Source organism: Callospermophilus lateralis, chromosome 2 (genome assembly GCF_048772815.1).
Source record: "Callospermophilus lateralis isolate mCalLat2 chromosome 2, mCalLat2.hap1, whole genome shotgun sequence".
Lineage (NCBI taxonomy): Eukaryota > Metazoa > Chordata > Mammalia > Rodentia > Sciuridae > Callospermophilus > Callospermophilus lateralis.
In genome coordinates this window covers 61,474,353-61,497,658 of record NC_135306.1, presented here as the reverse complement: position 1 = coordinate 61,497,658, position 23,306 = coordinate 61,474,353, and the positions used below count along the sequence as shown (strand labels likewise).

At 33.9% G+C, this 23,306-nt stretch overlaps 1 protein-coding gene across 2 annotated transcripts in view; it reads left to right on the top strand.

The window, feature by feature from the left end:
• Uhrf2 (ubiquitin like with PHD and ring finger domains 2) overlaps positions 1-23,306 on the top strand; it is a 77,391-nt gene that overhangs the window by 10,859 nt on the left and 43,226 nt on the right. For both annotated transcript variants that reach the window (XM_076845989.2, XM_076845990.2), the window contains one exon: positions 5,964-6,223. In XM_076845989.2, coding sequence (XP_076702104.1) covers positions 5,964-6,223 — 260 coding nt within the window. The remainder of the gene's footprint in view (positions 1-5,963; positions 6,224-23,306) is intronic.

The window sequence follows — 23,306 nt, the reverse complement described above, 5'->3', positions numbered from 1 at the left end:
CATTCCCTGGTTTTGTTTTCCTTTTGACTAAAATATTCTTTGAACCTCATGATAAACAGGATGCAAAAGGTGAATTTCCAAATTAACTGTATTTAAAACTGACATAATAAACATTTCAATAATACAGTAAAATGAAATTTTAACCTGAAATTTGTTAGTTACCCAGTATCGTTCTTGTTTTGCTGTATTTTATATTTTTTAGCTATATTTTGTTAGTTTCAGTTTTTTCATATATTCTAAGAGACTAGCTATCACTAATCACTGTAGAAGATTGTACAAAGGGCTGGATTTGTTTGTTTGTTTGTTTATTGCTACCAGGGATTGAACCCAAAGGCACTTAACCACTGAGCCACATTGCCAGCCCTTTTTATATTTTATTTTATTTATTTAATTTTTAAATATTTATATTTTTAGTTGCAGTTGGACACAATACCTTTATTTTATTTATTTTTATGTGGTGCTGAGGATCGAACCCAGGCCCTCGCATATACTAAGTGAGCGCTCTACCACTGAGCCACAATCCAGTCCATATATTTTATTTTTTTGAGACAGGGTTTCACTAAGCTGCTTAGAGCCTCACTAAGTTGAGACTGGCTTCAAACTTGTAATTCTCTTGCCTTAGCCTCCCAAACCACTGGGATTACAGGCGTGTGCTACCATGCCCAGCTAATCACAGTGATTCCAGATGAGGAATTGATTTATATTCTGAAATGGGGTAGACTTTGATACCTAAGTTGACTTTAATTCTCATTTTTGAATATGGAATATTTATTTATATGGCTCAAACAAAGTTTGCTTTTGAAATGGCTGTCATCCAGTCTAAATAATATATTTAGAAATGTTTTTTTAAAGTTTAGCTAAGTATGTGGCACTGTTAAACTTTTTACATATTATCTCTTATGTTCATAGAAAATACAGAAAAAAAAGAAACCTCAATAATTTACGTAAAAATATTGATATTTTGGTGTATCACATTCTATCTTTGTCCACAGTGCGATATTTAACTTTTTTTATTATAAAGTGCAATAGACAATACAAATCTATAAAAGAGTAAGTTTTAATGAAATATTACAAAATCAGTGTTTATAAATACCACCCCAAATTATGAAATAGAATAGTAATACCCCAGGAACTCCTTCCCATGTAGTCTTTGTTTACTCAAGTAAGTGCCTCTTCTCTACTTGTAACTACTACCCAAACCTCTATAGCTATCATTTCTTTATTCTTTAACTTGATCCTATTAATAACCTTTAGCAACCTATTAACAACATTTAACCTATTTATCTACCCTAATTTTTCTGCTTCTAACTTATGTAAACAGAACCATATTGCAATTTTTTATTTATAACTCTGAAGAAAATGTTATGGGAGAATCATGTTCAAATTTGGAGAAACCTAGGTTCTCAGCTTAGTGCTCACATTTGTTTTTTTTTTTTTTTAGCTGTGCCCTCTCTGGAGTCTGTTTCATATATGAACGTCATTGGAAAATAGGAATGATTTTTGTATTACAATAGAGGAGATAATGTATGTTAACTGTGAATTACTAATGTTTACTAAGCAGAGTATGGGAAATTAAGACTACTGAGTTTTAATGGGTCTTAACATGGGACAAATTGATACTTAGTATAAGGAAACTTGTTACTTTTGTGCATATTATGTGCTTTGCTGGATTGGCACAGTATGGATTTTTTTAAAACCTTATCTCAAATGCACATGCTCTTACATCTACAAAGTATGAAACTGGAACTACTTAAAGTGTTCAAGAGTTTACCTTGAAGGTGATAGATGAAGGATTTGAACCCAAGTTTATCTGCAGAGTTGGAGTATTTTCCCCAGAATAAATGAAGCATTTAGAAATATATTTGACATACAGTAAAATCTCTGGTATTTGCTGGTTGGTATTATTCTTCCTTGCTTCCCATGCTTTCAATGGCATTAGTTCATTTCTTTTTTTCCTCCTCCTTTCCTTTCTTTTCCCTTAACTATCAAATACCTGGACATGGAAGATTTTTCTCTATATATGGCTATATCTTTGATATGAATAAATTTAGCTCTTAAGTATAGACTTATGTTACTGGTTTTCCCCCCATAACTTTTCAACCCAAACCACTCACTCCATATATAATTTTTAAATTTTATTTTATGTTCTGACATCTTTGAGGGCCTTGCTTACTGGGGAGACAGTGGTGTTCCTAGGGCTAACTCCTGTTTTATTTGGCGGTGTTGGGGATTGGTAGGACAAGCTAATTCCTAGAGACAGTCAGCAACTTGTCATTGAGCCTGCTTTTCATTTACAAAGCAACCAATCTTGAGTTCCTATCTAAACCCCCTTCATTATCTCTCACACATCAAACCAATATTCCTCTGTACTGATCATGTAGGGTCAGGTACAACTTTAGACTACCCCTATAGCCTAGAGTTCACCCACATTATACAGTAGAGGCTCTGTGCTGTACTTTCCCTAGTTTCTTCTGCCTCCTGACCAAACCTGTTGCTTACTTCCTGGTTTTGCTTTCCTTTCTTGGTAAATGCTAATTCTTTCAATGACTTTAATCTCTCTATATTATGATTCAGTTTCCTCCATAAATTAAAATCCTGTGTATACAATTTAGAATTGATTGCTCTCTTTCTCTCTTATAGACATGTACACACATTCTATTTTCCTCTTTTGTCATGTGTTCTCTTTAGTTTTACTATTCTCTTGGCTAACTACTTCAGTTCTTAATTTCTGCTAGATTATACTATTATGGCAGTATCCAGTTTTCATGTTACTTATATGGGTTTAGGTAACTTTCTTCTGAACTGTCATCAAAATTCATGCTCTGCAAAAGAACTTTAATCTCTTACACACAATTTGACTGATGTAAATTAGTTTGTCTATGTAATGTGCAAAAAACTTTTGAATTTGAAACACCCCACCCCATTTTATATGCATTGTTGGGAGTTATTCACTATAATTAATAAAATAATAAAACTTATAGCTCTTATTTCCACTTATAAATGTAGGTTTACTCTACTCAAATAATGCCCTACAAAGGTAGGTTTTCAATTCTCTCTGTGATGTTTAAGCATTGGCAGTATTTTTCTGTTGATTTGGTTTCTCTTAATTCTATTTTATTTCCAGTTATTGAGTTATCCAGGAACTACATTTGCCTGCAAGTTTCTTACACTTAATAGGCAAATTCAATATTTGATTTGAACTTTTTACTACTCCATAGTCAGGTTTATATTGCTTAAGGTGTTTTTGCTGTTCTTATCTTAGTATCAACTATATATCATTTCCTCTGCTGCAACAATAATTGTGTAGCTAGACTGTGGAACCAACCCCGATGCCCCTCAGTAGATGAATGGATAAAAAAAATGTGGCATTTATACACAACGGAGTACTACGCAGCACTAAAAAATGAAAAAATCATGGAATTTGCAGGGAAATGGATGGCATTAGAGCAGATTATGCTAAGTGAAGCTAGCCAATCCCTAAAAAACAAATGCCAAATGTCTTCTTTGATATAATGAGAGCAACTAAGAACAGAGCAGGGAGGAAGAGCAGGAGGAAAAGATTAACATTAATCAGAGTCATGAGGTGGGAGGGAAAGGGAGAGACAAGGGAAATTGCATGGAAATGGAAGGAGACCCTCATTGTTATACAAAATTACATATAAGAGTTTGTGAGGGGAATGGGAAAAAAATAAGGAGAGAAATGAATTACAGTAGATGGGGTAGAGAGAGAAGGGGAGGGGGGATAGTAGAGGATAGGAAAGGTAGCAGAATACAACAGTTACTATTATGGCATTATGTAAAAATGTGGATGTGTAACCGATGTGATTCTGCAATCTTTGTAATGTTTTGAATAACCAATAAAAAAACACAATAATTGTGTAGTGATCTATGAAACCTTACATTTTTTGACTTGCAGTAAAAGAGTAGTGACCTCAGTTTATTCTCCCAAGTATTACGGATTTTAACATTGATGATTTTATTTTTTGTTTTAGTTGTGTTGCCTAGAAAAGACAAAATGTCTTTAAGCTTGTCAGGAATGATTATGGAAGGAATGAGCCTGTGTCCATTTAATATGTAAATTAATTTATGCAGCATATAGTATGTTCAATTTCTGATTCTTTGACATACTTAACCTGGTTGGCCTTTAGGTCTTTCTTTGCTCCTAAGATCTTAATTCTTACATTATATTGAACTATGTCTTTCAAACTCTTTTATTGCTACATGTTTTGACCAAATATACCTCTTCTGGTAGTGAAAGTTAATACCTTTTGGCTTATCGGTACGCTCTCTACCTTCTGTTGTCAGCTTGGTGATTTGAAACTTTTCTGTATTTTTAATACCTTATTTCTGAGTTCATTGCTTACTTTCAAGTGCCTATTTTCCTATCTTGTTGTCTCTGTCAAAACTCTTGGTATAAGGGCAAAAAAGTAAGTTTCAAGGTCAAGATGTCTTTTAATCCTTACTTTATATTTCAGTAGTTCTTACCTAGAGCAAGTTAACTTCTGAAGCATTTGTTTTCTTTCTTTTTTTTTAAATACTATTTTTTTAAGTTGTAGTTGGACACAATATCTTTAATTTATTTATTTTTAATGTAGTGCTGGGGATCAAACCCAGGACCTCACCTGTGCTAGGTGAGCTCTCTACCACTGAGCTACCACCCCAGCCCCACATTTGTTTTCTTATAAAATAGGAATCATTGTTTGTTAGGCTTAGACAAACCTAAATAAGAAACCTTGCATATTATGTAGCATATGGGTATTTAATTTTTAGTATATACTTTCCTCCCCAAGCTATATACTGTCTGTCAGAATTATATTAAACACCCTAAGTGGTCTCTTCTACCTTCTAAGAAGCTTGATGGGATGATAATCATGTATTGACTTCAGGTTTTCTTTTTAAAGGGTTTTTAAAGAAAGAAAAAAGTAAAGGTTGAAGAGATCCTTTTGTTATTGTCCTGAAAGAACCTTAGTGTACCAATGTTCTCAGGTGTTTTAGGAGAGAATTTTTTTTAAAAACCTGTTTCCATTCTTTGACTCAATTCTCTGGTATACCAACCTGAGAATTGTTTAACACTGTTTTTAATACTGTTTTCCTTTTATCAGATGACATGGTTTAGTTCTGGTTCATACACTTTCATACATGGACTTGATTGTGTCCATTTTGTATATTTTTTCCCGTTTTGTATCTTAAAAACCTGTCTTTACATTTTTATTTTTATTTTTTTCCAGTGATAAATAAATGTTTTTTCCTAGTGAGTTACTAACTAGTATTGGAACTTTGCCAATTTTATACTGTAGATGGGTTCATTAGATGTTTCACTGTGTTCTTATGCATAATTTTCTCATTGTAAAGTTTTATGTTCTATTAATATTTTACTGTATTCTGGCTGGACTGGCTATTAAGTTATCTTTATGATTATAGAAATTAATGGAATAAATTAGTAACAGTCATAATAGTTTAAACCCTGGCTTTTCATTAGTGGTATTCTTATTGAACAACTTGCAAGATTAACTCTTGCGTACATAAAAATTGCATTTGCAGCTGGGCATGGTGACGTACATCTGTAATCCCAGCTACTGAGGAAACTGAGGAAGAAGGATCACAAGTTTGCAACTAGCCTGTGCAATTTAGAATGCTTGCCTGACATGTGCAAGGTCCTAGGTTAAAGCCCCAGTATCACCAAAAAAAAAAAAAAAAAAAAATTACAGTATAGTATAGACATAGGTTTTGAGTAATTAAAACACCTATTTCACTGAAGGAAATTAGGAGGAAAGTTAACTTTCGTATTTCACCAAGTTTGAGATAGTATAATCTGGAAAGATTAGTTTTGAACTAATCACTGTAAACATCAGTGGCTGCAAATACTGTATACCATGATAACGCTGAAATACTTGAGTTATATTAATATTTTTGCAGCAATAAATGAAATTAAGCTTCATTAACTGATTTTAAACTTTTTTTAGGTAAATGAATTGGTGGATGCCAGAGATGTCGGCCTTGGTGCTTGGTTTGAAGCACATATACATAGTGTTACTAGAGCTTCTGATGGACATTCACGTGGCAAAACTCCACTGAAGAATGGCAATTCTTATAAAAGGACTAATGGAAATGTTAATCATAATTCCAAAGAGAACACAATTAAATTGGACAATGTACCTTCTACATCTAATTCAGACTCTGTTGCTGCTGATGAAGACGTTATTTATCATATCGAGTATGATGAGTAAGTGCTCATGCTATTGAGGACTTCGTGAAAATTCATGTTTTTGTTTATAGAAGCACAGCCTTGCATTCCAAGGTTATTTTAGTCATTCTGAAGAAATCATTTAGAGGTCATGTTCAATCTATTACTTTTGTTCTATTTGGTGATTGTTAACTAATGAACAAGGGTCCTTTAACTCTTGGTCATCTCTGACTCTTAAGTGGTTTGTCTTTTCTGGCTTAATTTAGGATGTACAGATTTCTGTTTGCCTTCATTAGGTTTTTGATATATACTTTAAGAGTATTTTAGAAAGTGTTTTATAACATAGTGTAGAAGCCATTAGAGTAAAGTAACAATTTTTTACTTAGATAATTTACACATAGTCTACCCAATTGAAGGGTAATCATCAATGTTTTTAGCACATTCATAGGACTATGCATTATCACAAACTAATTTTAGAACTTTTTTGTTGCCCCCCCAATATAAATCCTGTACCCATTAGCAGTCATTGTCCCATATCCCCCACCCCAGACAAAATATGTTCTGAAATGTGCAGATGGAGATGGGATTAAGAACTTGGCTGTTAGAGCCTAGATTCTAACACTAAATTTTCTTCATCCCTTTTGAAAATTTCAATACAAAAGTTATTATTGGGATAGATTTGAATATTTATTAAACACACAAAATGAACTTAAGATACCACTCAAATAATATCTTCATATGTATGGAAAATATTATATTAGCAAATTCTTGTCATGTAAGAGTTCGAACTCCTAGGATGATTGTAAATTTTTTTATTATTAGTTGTTCAAAACATTACAAAGCTCTTGACATATCATATTTCATACATTTGATTCACATCGATTGTAAATTTTTTTTACCTCAAGATGGTATAAAAAATTGAGGCATAGTGGTGCACACCTGTAATCCCAGCAGCACAGGAGGCTGAGGCAGAAGGATTGTGAGTTCAAAGCCAGCCTCAGCAAAAGTAAGGCAGTAAGCAACTCAGGGAGACCCTGCCTCTGAATAAAATACAAATTAGGGCTGGGAATGTGGCTCGGTGGTTGAATGCCCCCTGAGTTCAATCCCTGGTACCAGTCTCCCCTCCAAAAAAAAAGATTGTATAAAAAGACTTTGGTGTCAAATTTTTAAATAGGGTCAAAAGAAGACCCATTCAATCTGTATTTACTTTTCTGATACTTTTTGTTGTGTTAACCTGCCAACACTGCTTACTTCAAATGAGCCATCATTCTACTTTTTTCATAGTAAATGGTAATAGAACCAACAATGAGAGTGAGTATTAAGATATGGGATTGGCCAAACTGGCAATATTGGTGAATCAGGGCTGGTATAGAAATTGGTTAGAGTCTGTGTGTTGATAATAAGCAGTCTCTGGATTTTACTTGGGTGGTAGGAGACTTTAGCTCTCTGTACTTGGGTGGTAGGAATCTTTAGCTCTCTGTACTATCTATAGTCAGTAAGTAGAATGTTTTTAAGTTTTTGATTTTTTTTATCTCTCAGTGAATTGGAGAATACTAGGAAAACTGATACATGGAACTTCATTCTGACCAATAAAAATAATTATTTAAAAATTTGTGCAGAATGGCATAACAAAGAAACAGGGTAAGAAGCTTTTAACACTGAGTGAACCAAGGCTTTTTAAATTTTATAGTTTTAGAGGCTCTTAAAGATTTTTTTTTTTTTATAAAGATTATCTAAGGGATAGGTCCAGTGCTTAAGTTTGGTGTGGTATGAGAGCACAAAACATTGTTCCTTGGTGTTTATTTGGCTATTTTTTTTAATGGAGAAATTTGTCTTGATAAGAAGGATTGATAGTAAAAGGAAGTCTAAATCCAACACACATAAAACTAAAATTATCTTCCCTAAGTAATTTTACATGATAGAATTAAATATTTCATTGTTGGCATCTTAAAGATATAATAGCTGAACTCTCTTTGAGAAATAAAAGAAAACAGAAGCACAGTGATAGGTAAATATAAATTACATTTTTAAAAAGAGAAAAAAGATATATAAAATACAGTATACAATATATGCAATACAAGAGTATTTGGATAAAAGTTAAGGATAACTAAGTGCTGGTGTAAGCATCTAGAAAGAACCATTTTCTGATAGGATGTGACAGTCTTTTAAAGTTTCATTTTTTATAGTATTAGAAAAATGAATTTTAAAATTTAATGAAATATATGGTGATTTTAATAAGTTATAGAGTATGTTCTTTTTAGATGGTAGAGAGATACATTGCAGAGAGCTGGTGAAGTATATGGCCCATTACTAGTAATAAACAGATTTTTTAAAGTATTCGTTCCCCTGCCTCCCAGTACTGGGAATTAAACCGAAGGATGCTTTACCATTGAGCTACATACCCAGCCCTTTTAAAAATATTTATTGTGAGACAGGGTCTAGCCAAGTGCCCCAGGCTGATGTTGAACTTGTGGTTCTCTTGCAGTAGCCTCCTGGGATTACAGGTGTATGTCACTCTACCAGACTGGATTACTCAAGTTGGCCCTACACTCTGGGCTCAAGCAATCCTGTCTCAACCTTCCAAATATATTGGACTACAGGCCTGCACCACTGTCCAACTGTAATAATTAGATTTTTATTGAATATTATGCTCCAAGTGAGTCAATAGAATTAGGAGATGCTGTGGTTGTACTGAATTGCCTATTCCCTGTCTGCAGTATTGCCCTCCAGCTCCCATATTTTAAAGCCAATATCAATAAAACCTGGTGCAAGCTCAGAATAGAACTAAAAATGTAAACATGTAAAACCATAATGAAAAATAATTGTAAACTAAATATTTAGCTTGAAAGACTTTGAGTCATGATAGCCCTTACATTTTATTCATTTATTTATTTTTGGTACTGGGTTGAACCTAGGGGTGCTTTACCACTGAACTATATCCCTATTCCTTTTTAAAAATTTTTTAAAAATTTTGAGACAGGGCTGGGGTTGTATAGCTCAGTGGTAGAGTGCTTGCCTCACATGTGGAAGGCACTGGGTTTGATTCTCAGCACCACATAAAAATAAAATAAAGATATTGTGTCCATCTACAACTAAAAAAAATATTTTAAACGATTTTTTTTGAGACAGTGTTTCACTAAGTTGCTGAGACTGATGCTGATCTTGCGATTCTCCTGCCTCAGCCTCTTGAACTGCTGGTATTAAAGCATGTACCACCATGCCCAGCTAGCTTTTGTATTTAAAAAGTTTTATCTAGAAGGAAGTTTTGTCTACACAGCTAAGTTTCAGAAAACCTAAACTTCTAACAGTCAAACTTTTAAAGGTAGAGAATGGTTTGCCTTGAGATGTAGCTGATGAAAAACCATTGGCCATCTTCAGACATAGACTGGACTGAGATACTCAGTAGAGATGATACATTGCTAAGGGAATTTATAAAGTTACTAATTCTATTAGTCAGCAGTAGGAATATTTCGACTCCAGAGATAAAGATTTGAAGGAATTCTTAAGTTGTTTTTTAAAGTACCTGGTTAGTAGGCATACGCAACTTGGCTATGAGGAAAGCTACTTCCCTTTTCCACCTATCAAAGGCTTAATTACCAGGGAGAGGCTATGCCTAAATAAAAACTCTTTTAGAGATACTTGTACAGAAAATATGTATCTTTATAGTATAACTTACTTTCAGCATTTCTCAAAGTCACTTTTTTGTTATTGGTACTTAAACAAAATAGGCATTAAGTACTTATAGGCCATCATCTTATTCCATTTATGATACTACCATGTTCCCCAATGAACTAACTTCATCTTCCTCCTGCTGGAATAAGTTGAAAGCTATCTGCTTATTAGGAAAAATCTCTGCATAATCATATCTTTGAACCTCTGACTGCAGCAGTGTACAAGCTGTCATTTAGCAAAGGTAAGGAAAGTTATCATATATGGGATTAAGGAACCCATCTCTGGAATTCTTAGAGAGTATGCAGTGTTTGTTAGTTTAAAATGGAACTATTTAAAGGCATTTTTTAATTTTATTTTGAATTGGGGGTCTTACTATGTTGCCGGGCCAGTCTTAAACTCCTGGGCTCAGGTGATCCTCTCACGTTGGCTTCCTAAGTACAAGGATTATAGGTGCATGCCATCATGCCAGAACCAAAGCTATTTTTAAAATAGACTACAGATCTAGTATATTATCAGACCAGATGAATTCTTAGTTATTAAAATGAACTTCATTAAAATTGCTTGCAGAATCAGATCAGGATAAATGAGTATTTGGTTGTATTTTCAATTCCCACTCAGTAGATTTAGAAAACAATTTTTAGTCTATGAAGAAAAATAAACATTGTAGACCTATTATGTTTGTTATGTAGAGTGATTTCAAAATACTCAAAGAATTGGATATTCATTGTTCTAACATGGCAATGAAATCACTTGTTCCTACTCTGCATTTTTCCTCTCAAAATTATAGATGTATACACTTTAAGTTCATGAAAAGCAGGTTATGTTAAGCAGATTTGAAATGTTTTAAAATTTTTACTTTTAGTAAATGTCTCTTTTCTATAGGCTCCTTGATGGGGTATAGGCTGAAGAATATATAGTTACACTGTCAACTCTATGATTAACATCTTACTGTAGATAATGTAAAACAAGCATGGGGTAAATGTCAAAGGACCTGGTACAAAGTAGATATTTGTGCGTGTTTTGTTTTGTTTTCCCCTTGATTGCTGTTACATCTGCCATCACCCGTGTTTTATAAGGACTCAACCAACCTAGTTCATACTTGAAGAGAAAGTCAGCTGTAGGAATATTTCAACTCCAGAGATGAAGATTCATAAGAATTCTTAAGTTGTTTTTAAAAGCACCTGGTTATTAGGCATACACAACTTGGCTATGAGGAGAGCTACTTCCCTTTTCCACCTACAAAACCTTAATTACCAGGGAGAGGCTATGCCTAATAAAAACTCTTTTAGAGATACTTGTACTGAAAACAAAAGGGAAGAGGTTTAAGAAATGGGCAAATCTCAAGGTAAACAGGCCATTATAAGTTATTAACTGGTCAATTAAAAAAAATGGGAGAGAACATCAAATTTTTCCTTATTTTGATAAACTTGTACTATTTCAATTTTATAACTTCTAAATGTTTGTCAGTCCCATGAGTTATCCTCTCTGTAGTTATTAAAAGTTAAGATTAACATTTTAAAGGACCCTCCACATCTAAATTCATAAAATTGTGACTAGTCTTGGGAAAGTAGAGTCTGTGAAGCTTCTGATGAAGAGCCATGATGTTGACTGAAGGAAAAGAGGTAATCTTGAAGACAGTCATTTTCTTAATATTTGTAATAGGTAATGTCTATGGTACAGACATATGAATAATATGAAGTTCTCCATGTTTGCTTTACATTATCTACATATTTCCTAGTGCTTTAGACATCATGAAGTCTTATATGTTAGGGTCCAAACTTAACTACTTACATGAATACATAAACTTTTTAGAATGATTGTGTTAGTTACATTAACTTGTAAGGAAACCAAGGTTTATTATATAACTTGTCAAAGGTTGTAATTAAATTGTCAGACTCCAGAGCCTAAGAGTTAATAATGTGGTATTGTCATTCAACTCAAAGGTGGCTGACATAATTGAATTCACCTCTGTTGCCTTCAAAGATCAAACAGTACACATAAAGCTAGTATGATCTTAAAGACTTGCTTTAGATGTTGCATGGGATCTAAAGCAAAAAGCACACCTACAACTTCTGTTTAGTTAAACCATAGATATGTCAGCAACTGAGACCCTACCATCAAATTTGCCTATATTCATTATTTGGCTGCTTTATCAGCAAATAAATGCTAAAATATTTGTCCCTTTTTTGTACTAAGTCCTTAGTGGATTTAGTGTAGATTCTAGTTAATCATTTAGACTAGTGATTAACCTGGATACAGTTGTCTAGAAAGTTTTAAAAAATATTATTTCTTGACACTTACCCTTGCAGAACTTCTAGTATAGATCCTGAGGGGCCCCAGAGGATTGGTGTATTCAAAAGTTCTTAACCTGTGATTCTACTGTGTAGCCATGATTGAGAACTACTGTATTAAATCAGTGGTTCCCAACTATAGTCCTTGACCAGGAGCATCAGCATTACTTGTTAGAAATGTGAATTCTTCGACTCATTTCAGACATAATGAATCAATCTCTAGGTGTGGCCGAGATATCTCTGTGGGTTTTTAAAAATGTTCCTATTGGTGCATTATGATTATATATAATGGAATTCATTGTAATTTATTGACATATGCACATAATATTATTTGCTTCATTTCATTCACCAGAATTCACCCTTTATTATAATTATTCATAGAAGTGGAATTCATTGTGATAAATTTGTACACGCACAAAGCATAATTTGATCAAAGAAATTTAAATTCTCTGGGTGATTCTGATGCACGATAAGTTTTAACAACCACTCATCGATAAGATTTCCTTTTGTCTTGAATTTAACTATTGCTATCACATACCCACTACTAAAGAGCAACATTGGGGAAAGAGGTTAATATGACAGTGAAACTAAATATAGTAAATATATTTTATTAAAAGCCAAAGGTAGGGCTTGGATTATGGCTCAGTAGTAGAGCGCTTGCCTGGTATATGTGAGGCACTGGGTTCAATTCTCAGCACCACATACAAATAAATAAAATAAAAAATTTCATCAACAACTAATAAAAATATTGTCTAAAAAAGCCAAGGGTAAGGTGATGGGGTTGTGGCTCAGTGGTAGGGTGCTCACCTAGCATGTGTGAGGCACTGGTTCAATCCTCAGCACCACATAAAAATAAATAAATTAATTAATTAAATAAAGGTTAAAAAAAAAGTCAGGGGTAATATGTAGTATCTGAATAACCTGAATGAATGTTCATCCTTATTTTAGCACACAATTAGGCTTATGGCCCCCCCCTCCTTCCCCCACTCCCCAAGTACTGGGGATTGAATCCAAGGGCGCACTACCACTGAGCCATATCCCCAGCACTTTTTATTGTGTTTTGAGCCAGGGACTCAGTAAGTTGTTGAGGCTGGCCTCAAACTTGCAATCCTCCTGCCTCAGCCTCCTAAATTGCTAGGATACAGGCTTTTGCCACCTTGCCCATTTATAGCTTGTTGTTTATTTTTTCATTTAGACAAAACTATTAGTATTTATTCTTTCCTAAAAGATTATATTTCATTCAAGCTAAATGATCTGTAGATGACTTTAAATAAGGGATCATTTCTGCGCTATGCAGTCTTTACCCATTATTGTTTAGAAAGTAATGTTCATAATGTATTTATGGAGAATTTATTAAACTTTATGGGGAATTTATTAAACTTTTTAATTTTCTGACATAGAGGTTGAATCCAGGGTACTCTACCCACTGAGCTTTCTCCCAGCCCTTTTTATTTTTTATTTTGAGACAGGTTCTTTCTAAGTTTCCCTGGCTGGCCTCAAACTTGTGATCCTTGTACCTCAGCCTTCCAAGCAGCTGGAATTACAGGTGTGCACCACCACCCAGCTCTATTAAATTCTCAAGGGGGGAAATACTGTGTAATCATTGAGTGCTTTTTCTGAGATCTAGATCTATGTTCTGTTTTACTCTTAAAGTCAGTCCTTGTAAGTCAAGCTTCCTGAAGGTTATAGGCTTGAAGTAGATCTCAGTTTCTCCACGATTGGAAAATGCTTTACTTTGAAATGATGTCAATTGATGAAACAGTCTGTTCTCTGTTCATTACAGCATAATCAACCAATAAATTTTCATCCAGTTCAAAGTTTCTCTAAAGAAATGTTAATATGAAGTTCTTAATCATATATCTAGACTTAAATTTTTGCCATAGTTACCATACTACCTATTCTCATTAGTGTCTATCAAGAATTCACTATTGTATTCCTTTTGTCAGTCTTACAGGCCAATTAAAAAGGTAAGTTGAAGAAAACTTTGTTAGTGACTTGCTTTTTCTTTTATTATTTTATTAAATATAATGACCTAATTTAGAGATCTTATTTTACAAATTTTGCTGATTTTTATTTATTTAGTTGTAGATGGACACAATACCTTTATTTAATTTATTTTTATGTGGTGCTGAGGATTGAACTCAGTGCTCCACACATGCTAGGCAAGTTCTCTACCACTGAGCTATAACCCAGACCTTTAGATGATTTCTATAAGGAGAAAAGTTAGAAAACACCTGACAGTTTGAGAAAATATGTATTTAAAAAAGAAAAATTCTTATGAAAGTTGTTATATTTATAAATCATATCTTAAGAATTAATAATTATTATCTGAACTAGATAAAGTTGCAATCTTTAAATATAGGTAAATGTTTGCTAAGAACCTTTTCATAATGATGCCAACATTATAGTAGCTTAAACTAGTAATTCTATTAAAATAACATTGTGGTCAAGCACTTTACAGGTACTTTACCTGAATTATCTCATATAATCCTCATTAAAAACTCAGTGAAGTAGATATTTTATGTGTAAAGTGAGAATAACTGAGATTTAGAGAGGTTGAATAACTTCCCCAATGTTACAAGCTAGTAAGTAGTAGACTTATATTCAGAAAAGCATACTTACAACTTTACCTCTCATTTTGGGAGAAGCATGCTTATAAAGAGGTATCACTGTCTATACCTGTTTATAATGCCTTATTATTAACATTGTCTACATATAGCACATGGAGTTGTTCATATAACTTAAAAAAAAATTGTAGTCCCTGTAGTTAAACAATTTTTGCAGAAGAAATACTGTATGCCAGAAGAGCTTTACTTATAAATGCTTATGATTTTTCTGTGGAGAAGACTCACAATGAATTAGTTAAAAGCGTTTTTAAAACCAAATAGGTTAAACTATTGCTTTTAATGGAAATATCAAGGCTTTACCATGGGATTAAGTGGAAATGTCAACAGCATCACCTAGGACTTTGCGGGTAATTTGGGCAGTAATTAAGAGTTCATTCTGGCAAATGTTATAGAATAATGATATCATTGCTCTCAATGTTGATTTTTACAGCTATTTTTAGCCAAGTACATGCTTTTGAGTAGTCTTAATTATGGCTATTGCAAATAGAAGTCAGTGAAACAATTCTGAATAAAATCAAGTGGTATTTTTAGTTAAAGTAACTTTTCTAGAAAGTAGTAAAACTGGCTGGGGCATGGTGGTACACTCCTGTAGTCCCAGAGGCTCAGGAGGCTGAGACAGCAGGATTGCAAGTTGAAAGTCAGCCTCAGCAACTTAGTGAGACTTTATCTCAAAATAAAAAGGGCTGGGAATGTAGTTCAGTGGTAGAGTGCCCCTTGGTTCCATCCCCAGTGCTATTAAACAAAACAAAACATCAGAAACACCACAGATTTTCCCAGGTAAGGTGTTTAGGATGAAGATTGTTGAGGGGACTCCCCAACCCCTGTGATGTTCGGGCCTTTGGTAGAGCCCAGAAATCTGTTTTTTGAACAGAGATCCCAGGACCCATGGAGTATACAGAGTAATAGCTCTCTCAGACTATAGTTGAGACACTAGATTGAGAATGTGGTTTGAATTCCGGGTCTTCAATTTACTGGTACTCTTTTGTTTTAAATATTTCAGCATTAATTTCATCCTCTGTAAACATCTACTTGATATATGTTTTTTATTCTTGTAACTTTGAAAAATACCTAGTAGTAATAGAATCATACTTTCTGCTTTTTACTTACTAATTAACAAAACATATATTTTGGTAAGTATTCCTAATACTGAAGTATTGTATTTTTTGCATAGGTGCTTTTAATCTGATTATGTTTTTTCCATAATTATCAAATAGTTATCTGATATTGTTAATGTGTTCTAAAAATGAGATTTCCATGTAATGTGTAAAATCCTACTGTAAGCAGTTTTAAGTAAGTTTTTATTCTTAATTGTGAGTAACCTCTAAATTTAAGGTGTGAAACTTCATAATGTCATCTATTAGAATAAGAAATGCTTTCTTTTTGCATGTGGTATAACATTAAAGATTTGCTAAACTAGAACATGCCTGCAGATGAATGGTGTCCTTATTTAAACATATTAGCCACAGGAAGCCATGGTTTGAAGGAATAGTTTCATTGATACTACTTTGCTTGTTAAAGTAGTTTAAGTCTTTTAGAATTAATAGATTACAAGCCATCTATGAAAATGTAGTTTCACTATTGTATAGTACACTTTTTTATTTTTAAGAGCCTAATCTGTTTTTCTAAAATTTAATTCCCTCATCATTGATTGTTTGCTGTTACTAAAAACCAATTTAATGAGGACCTAAGCAACTCAGGAAGACCACTTCTCTAAATAAAATAACAAAAAAGGAGTGGGGATGTAGCTCAGTGGTTAAGCACCCCTGGGCTTAATCCCTGGTACAAAATAATAATAATAATAATAAAAAAATTAAAAGCCAGTTTTGTTTTTAATTGGCAAAAAATGTCATACAGTTAAGGATAATCAAAAGCATATGCACTGGAGGGTAGCTAAAAAATATTATACTTGGAACATTGTGAATTTTATTGGAAAAAACTTAAACTTCAGATATATTTAAGGCTCACTGGAAATACAATCTGTGTCTCACCTAATTGGTTCAAAATTCAAGGATATGCTTATCTTGTACCCATAGTAGAATAATACCTTGACTCCAGATTCTGAGAACCAAGAGGTCATGCTTACAAAAGAAAGAGGAAGGACCCTAGTTTCTTTCATCCATAGGAATAGGGTTGACACTTGGAACAGTGGTAAGTAAAGTTGACCTTGATACATTTCTGTGCTCCAGTTCTTTGTGAATCCCTTAAGATTTGTTTTAGAAGTGGTTCAAGTTTCCACTTCAGCCAAAATGCTTCATATAGTTGATACAATCAGTTCTTCTCAGTGCAATGTCTGGAAGATGTCAGCTGCTCGGACAATTTTCAGTGATTAGCAGTGTTGTACATTAAACCTCATGGGAAAGGGAATGCTGTATTAGTGGCTGCCTATAATTGAATAGACTTTATATTAAATCTACTATAATTAAGAGTTTAGCTATGTACATGTTTGTTCTTGTTGTTTTAAGTACACTGAAAACATAAAACATTTTTCTCATTATCTCTGGCATGGAATTCTATGTTCCCATCTGGTGTGGTTTGGATATGGTTTGGATAAGGATTCATGGTATTAGAAGTGAGGTCCCCAGTGTGGTAATGTGAGGTGGTGAAACCTTAAGAGGTAGAGCCTAATTGAAGGTCCTGAGATCACTTAGGGGTATGCCCTTGGAAAATATTTTGGGACCCCAATCTTCCTGGCTTCCTGTTTCGAGATATGATCTCTTCCTCGTACGTGTGCTCCTGCCATCGTGACACACTGTTTTGGTATATCTGCCATTAGGCCTTCACCAGAGGCTGAACCAGTGGGGCCCACCTGATCTTGGATTTTGAACCTCCAGAATTGTGAGCTAAATAAACCTTTTTTTTTTTAAATAGAGTTACCAGCCTCAGCTATTTTGTTATAGTAATACAAAATGGACTAATATGTCACCTACCTATTTAGGTCAAGGATTTTCAGGAAGAAGAGAAGAGTATCAGAATCAAGGAGATCTTTTTCAAATGCTGTGGTCATAATTTTTTGTATTCAACCAAGAACTTCAGTTATATAAAAGCAGTTTTCTGTTTAATGGGTTGGGTGTGTTTCCAGACATTTGTAAGCCTGGTACATCCCAGGCATCCTAAAATGTGAACATAGTTCCTTCTTCTCCATGAAAAATTCCTGCTTTGCAGTATAAGTGCTGTGATAGAAATATACACACTTAGCTTTGAGATTACAGGGTTGATAATATTTCTGTGTTACTGAAGGGAAATAGCAGGATATCAAGGGATAAAGAAAGAGGAGAGTAGATTACATAGCCAAAGAAGATATGTGGCGAGTAAGAAGTAATGAAACTAAAGTTGAACAAAAATTTCAATTTAAACATTGCAAATTAAGATGTATATTTTTTCTACTTGTTCCTATACCTTCCTAGAAGAAAGTAAAAGAATAAATGCATGAACTCCCAGGACCAAAAAAAAAAAAAAAAAAAAAAGATAGATATAAAAAAATATAAGACAAAGCAACAAAATTTTGGAAGGCAAAACACAATTGAATGCATAATATCTAACTTAGCAGGCCAAAGAAAGCCAAAACCTAAAGATGAGAAGCCAATCAATAAGCAAGTTAAATTGCCATTTGAGAATATGGGAAGGCTCAGGCCTTGGATTCACTAGGTACTTTGGAGGTAGCCACGTGGAAAATGAAGAGCCTTTAAACCACTTCTACCTTACTCAGGGTTTAAATCAAAGAGGAAGACATGGCAATGTTATTTAGGAACCAGGATTCAGCACAGAAAGAAATGGAAGGCGATCCCAGCATGACAGCTGTGGAACAGGTCTAGACCTGCAGAGCAAGTGTCCAGATTGGAATAAGGGCTGTAGAAGAGATGTTTTGAAGCCCACAAGATTAGTAGAGTACCAGACATGTTTGAACATATAGGAGTTTTACAACTGTGGTGAAATGGAGATAAATAAGTGACTGGTAGATAGAAAACTAGTGACCAAAAAGGGCAATTAGGCACTGAAAAGAAAGCAAAACTATGAAAGAAATGTGATTAAAGAATATTTCATTGCTAAACTGAATACTGTTTAGTCAACATGTTAAGAAAAATACTGATTTTTTTTTGCTTTGTTTTACAAACTACATAGTTTGTATAACGTGCTTGAGAGCAAGTTAAAGTTTGTCAACTCTTGTTAAGAGTACGGAGTATAGAGCCAGGTCATCAGTTTGCACCATGTCTCTGCTCCTCCCTATTATCTGAATAAGTTATTTAATTTTTGTATTTTTTTCTGAAAAATGGGGATACATTTATCTGTGTTATAAGGGTTATTGTAAATATTTGTAACTACTTAGAGTTCCTTGTACATGTTAGTAATTGTAAAGCACAGGAGGTTGGAGGCAAGTGAACTGGATATGGGAAATGGGTAGAGTAACAGTTCAAAAATTATAAGCATGCTATTTAAAGATATGTCGGTAATTAAGAGGTAGCTAAGAATTGAAAGTGATTGCCTCTGGGGAACAGAAGTCAGTGAGTGTAGTGGGCTGGGACAAGAGACTGTCTTTATTGTAAGCTTTGAGTGTTATCTTTTGAGTTTTACATGCATATGGTACAACTCTTCAAAAGATGGAGAGAACCTTTTGTTTCTAGCTAGTATTTGGATTTTAATTTGTAGCATTTTACTTTGTTTTTGTTATAGAAATCTTTAAACACATGAAAGAACAGTATAATGAACCCATTGCCTAACTTCAACCATGGCCAATTTTGTATTATTTATACCAGCATTTCTGAGCATCATTGATTACTTTGAAGAAAGCCCCAGATCTTACATCATTTTCATTCATTAATAGCCTAATGTATGGCTTTAGGGCCTTGGTTGGGTACACTGCTTAGATCTCCCTTCAAGAAAGAATTTTTACTGACCAACTGCAAGGAGTTGATTTAGCTGATAACCTTTAACCATAGCACTTTGAAGATCTGCAGCTTTTGCGCCAAGATTATGATCTTTCCTGGAATCCCTCAGTTAGTGACCAGTTGTGACAAGGCTTCTTTGCCTGGCAACTTCTGCCCGTGGTGGAACTCTGTGGTTAATTTCTTTCTTTCTTTCTTTTAATTTTTATTTGTAGATGGACACAATGTCTTTATTTTTATGTGGTGCTGAGGATCGAACCCAGTGCCTCATGCATGCGAGGCAAGAGCTCTACCACTGAGCTACACAACCCCAGCCCTCTGTGATTAATTTCTACACCTGAGTTCAGTGTTGGGTTAGCCAAGAATTTGTCAAGTTGTACTATACTCTAACTTTTCTTGCCCAACATACTCCTTTCCTGTCCTTTCAGCACAACTGATGGTCATCAGTTTAAGGGCTTTTATTTCCTAGTTCTAGTTTCTCCTTTTCTTTCATAGGTGTCACCTTCATCTTAATATCTGCTTCCTGAAACATTCGTCTGAAAAAAATAGCTAAAAGAATTCTTTCTAGAGTTTTCAGGAAAGAATAAACATATCAGATCCGAGAGACTGCTGTCCTTAAAAGATCTGATGTGTTTGGCCCTTGGCCTTGATATTTGGTAACTTAGATTTTTTTAATATGATTATGCTGAACCTACTTTCAGGAACCTGACAATTTTGGTATGTGATAGGCAGTGAGTGCCAGGGTGACAAACCCCTAATAATCTCTCTCATGAGCTGCGCTGGTAAACCATTTTTCATACCATGTCACAATTTGTTGTTTGAGGGATTAAACATGTTTTATATCACTCCATTAGGTCTCTCTACCTTTTTCAGTTTTCAGATTGAGGGTTTTTTCTTTTAAGTAGTAAAACTTAGTGGATTTTAACACAGTTTTAATTTTTTGGGTGCCCAAATTGTCCCCACTTTGGCATATGAAGGCTTCTTCAGGTTGAACCTAACATAATTTTTGAGTGCTTTTTTGTATTCAGGTACAAGAGAATGCCAGAGGCCTGGGTTCAGCCATTTTCTCAAGGATCTCCAGTTGTTTTTAGTAAGAAATTATATTTAGAACACAGTTTAAACTGCTCATTGATACTTATTTGGGCATGTGTCTAGGTTTTTTCGTTGGATAAAACCAGGAAATATACTATGGATTTCTATTGATATTTACAATGAAATTTAGAATTAGAGAACTGTAATTTAATATCTTAAATTTTATGTTATCTTTGACCCTCACAATCATGGTTCCTAATATACCATTAATTTGCTTTATCCTATTCACATAGTAGTTTCAGACTAACAGTACTACCACCACAAATGATGTGATTACTGAAAGGTTGCTTTTTTCAAATTTTGTTTTGTCCTTAGGAAATATCTCATTTGGGCTATATAGTCAACTTATTATGTTTTCAAATAACTTGTCACAGTTTTTGCAGTGTAGTGAAGTCACCATTTGTGTACATTTTTTTTAATTTTCTTTTTGGTTTTTAGGAACTTCTCACATTTTTTATTTGGTTTGTTTTATAATTATGTGAAACATTACATGGTTTATAGTTAAATCTCCAAAAACAAAGCAGAGCAAAAGAAACATAATGCATTTCTAGCAAACATTTGCATTTATATATTCATATACTAGATAGAAAATAGTGCACTACTGATCTGTTCCTTGCTTTGTTAATATAGCCTAGAAGTCATTCTAGAGCATATATTCCTCGTTCTTTTTTTATAGGAACATAACATTCCATTATATAAGTGTACCATGTTATCTTAAATGGTTTCCTATTGTGGACGTTTGATTGTTTCTAGTCCCATTATTACAAATAGTGCAGTTATAAAATAGACTTTTATATGTCTCTTTGTGAAGGTTTTTGTTATTTATGTTGGGGTGGATTTCTAAAAGTAGAATTTCTGGGTCAAAAGACATATATAGGCAAAATTCTGGCTATTGCCAGAGTCCCCTCCACAAGGGGGTCAATTACCACTTTTCATTTCTCTCAGCATTATAGGAGAATACCTGCTTTTTCTAGCCTATCAATAGATTGTTATCAAACTTGACAAAATGTCTTAAGTAGATCTGTGTTTTAGAATCTTCACTTTGGCAGGAATAAGATAAGGATTGGAGGTTGTGATCTTTAAAAGTAAAGAGATATGTTGGGCCTTGGCAATTATCTGAGAAATGCAGATCTTAACTAAGATTATAAAATTACAGTAAATTAATATCAAAAGAATATATAATGGAGAACTTAGTAACTGGATGGAGGCATTGTAAGAGAAATTGGGGAAAACTCCTTAGTTTCTAAGAGCATGAAGGGTTGCTACCAGAGACTAAAACTAAGCATCAGCAGATTATGGGGTAGGGGAATTCCTTTGGGATGCTTCCGGGACTTCTGGGTTAGAGGTATATTTAGAAACAGGAATGTGAGGGCTGATGTTGTGGCTCAGTGGTAGAGAGCTTGCCTAGTCTGTGTGAGGCACTGGGTTCAATTCTTAGCACTGCATATATATAAATAAAGGTCTATCAACAACTAAAAAAAATCTTTAAAAGAAATAGGAATCTAAAAAGTTTCCTCCTCCTCCTCCCTCTCCCCCCCTCCCCTCCTCCTCCTTCTTTCTGTTATTGTTTGTTTTAGTACCATGGATTAGAACCCAAGGTGCCTAACTTCTGAGCCACATCCCCATCCCTCCCCCCTTTTTTTTGAGACAGGTTCTCACTAAGTTGCTAATGGCCTTACCAAGTTGCTGAGGCTGGTCTCTAACTTGCAACCTTCTCAGCCTCAGTCACTGGGATTACAAGCATGTGCCAGTGCACCTGGCTCTGAAAAGTATCAGAGTTTCAGAGTTGTCATTATATAAATGTTAAGATATGTGTAGATGAAGATGTCCAGGGAAAGAATAACATTAAGTAATATTTGAGCATTTGACACGTTCTTAACTTTGTCAAAAGTAGTTTTATGGTGTCTGTTCCTTGTTTTTTTTTTTTTGTTTTGTTTTAATATACCAATTAACCTAGCATCTCTCTGTCTAGAATTAGAAAATATGCACTTCATTTTTGTGACATATCTTAAGTATGTATGTGTACATAGAGTATATATACATATAATCTACATTATTCTCTTTTGACATTGTAAACAAATTCCCTTGTTCTTGTGTATGAGATGACGTGTTTTCTTTATCTCCACATAAACATGATTTTAAATATAATTTAAAAACTTTTTTCTAGTTCTATTTTGTTCAAAGTATCTCCATTCTAATTTTGACAGACTCAAATGGAGAACTTTCTTTTTCTTTTTCTTTTTTTTTTTTTTTTTTGCCATTGAAACATAGTTTGTTACTACATTGTTTTTAAAACATAGGATGATGACAATATCATTGTGTCAAATTACAACCTTTATTATATAGCTGAGAAGTGAATCTCATCTAAAATAGTTTTTTCTTCTCATTTGGCCTTAAGAATATTGAAGCTGACAACAAAACCATAACTTTCGAATCAGTGAAACCTTAAGATAAAGCTTCCCTTCACTTTATAGGCTGAGAAAAATATTGGTTATTTTCTGATCAAGTTACATGAAACAATATGAACATATAAATACCAGATGCTGGACTAAAAACTTTA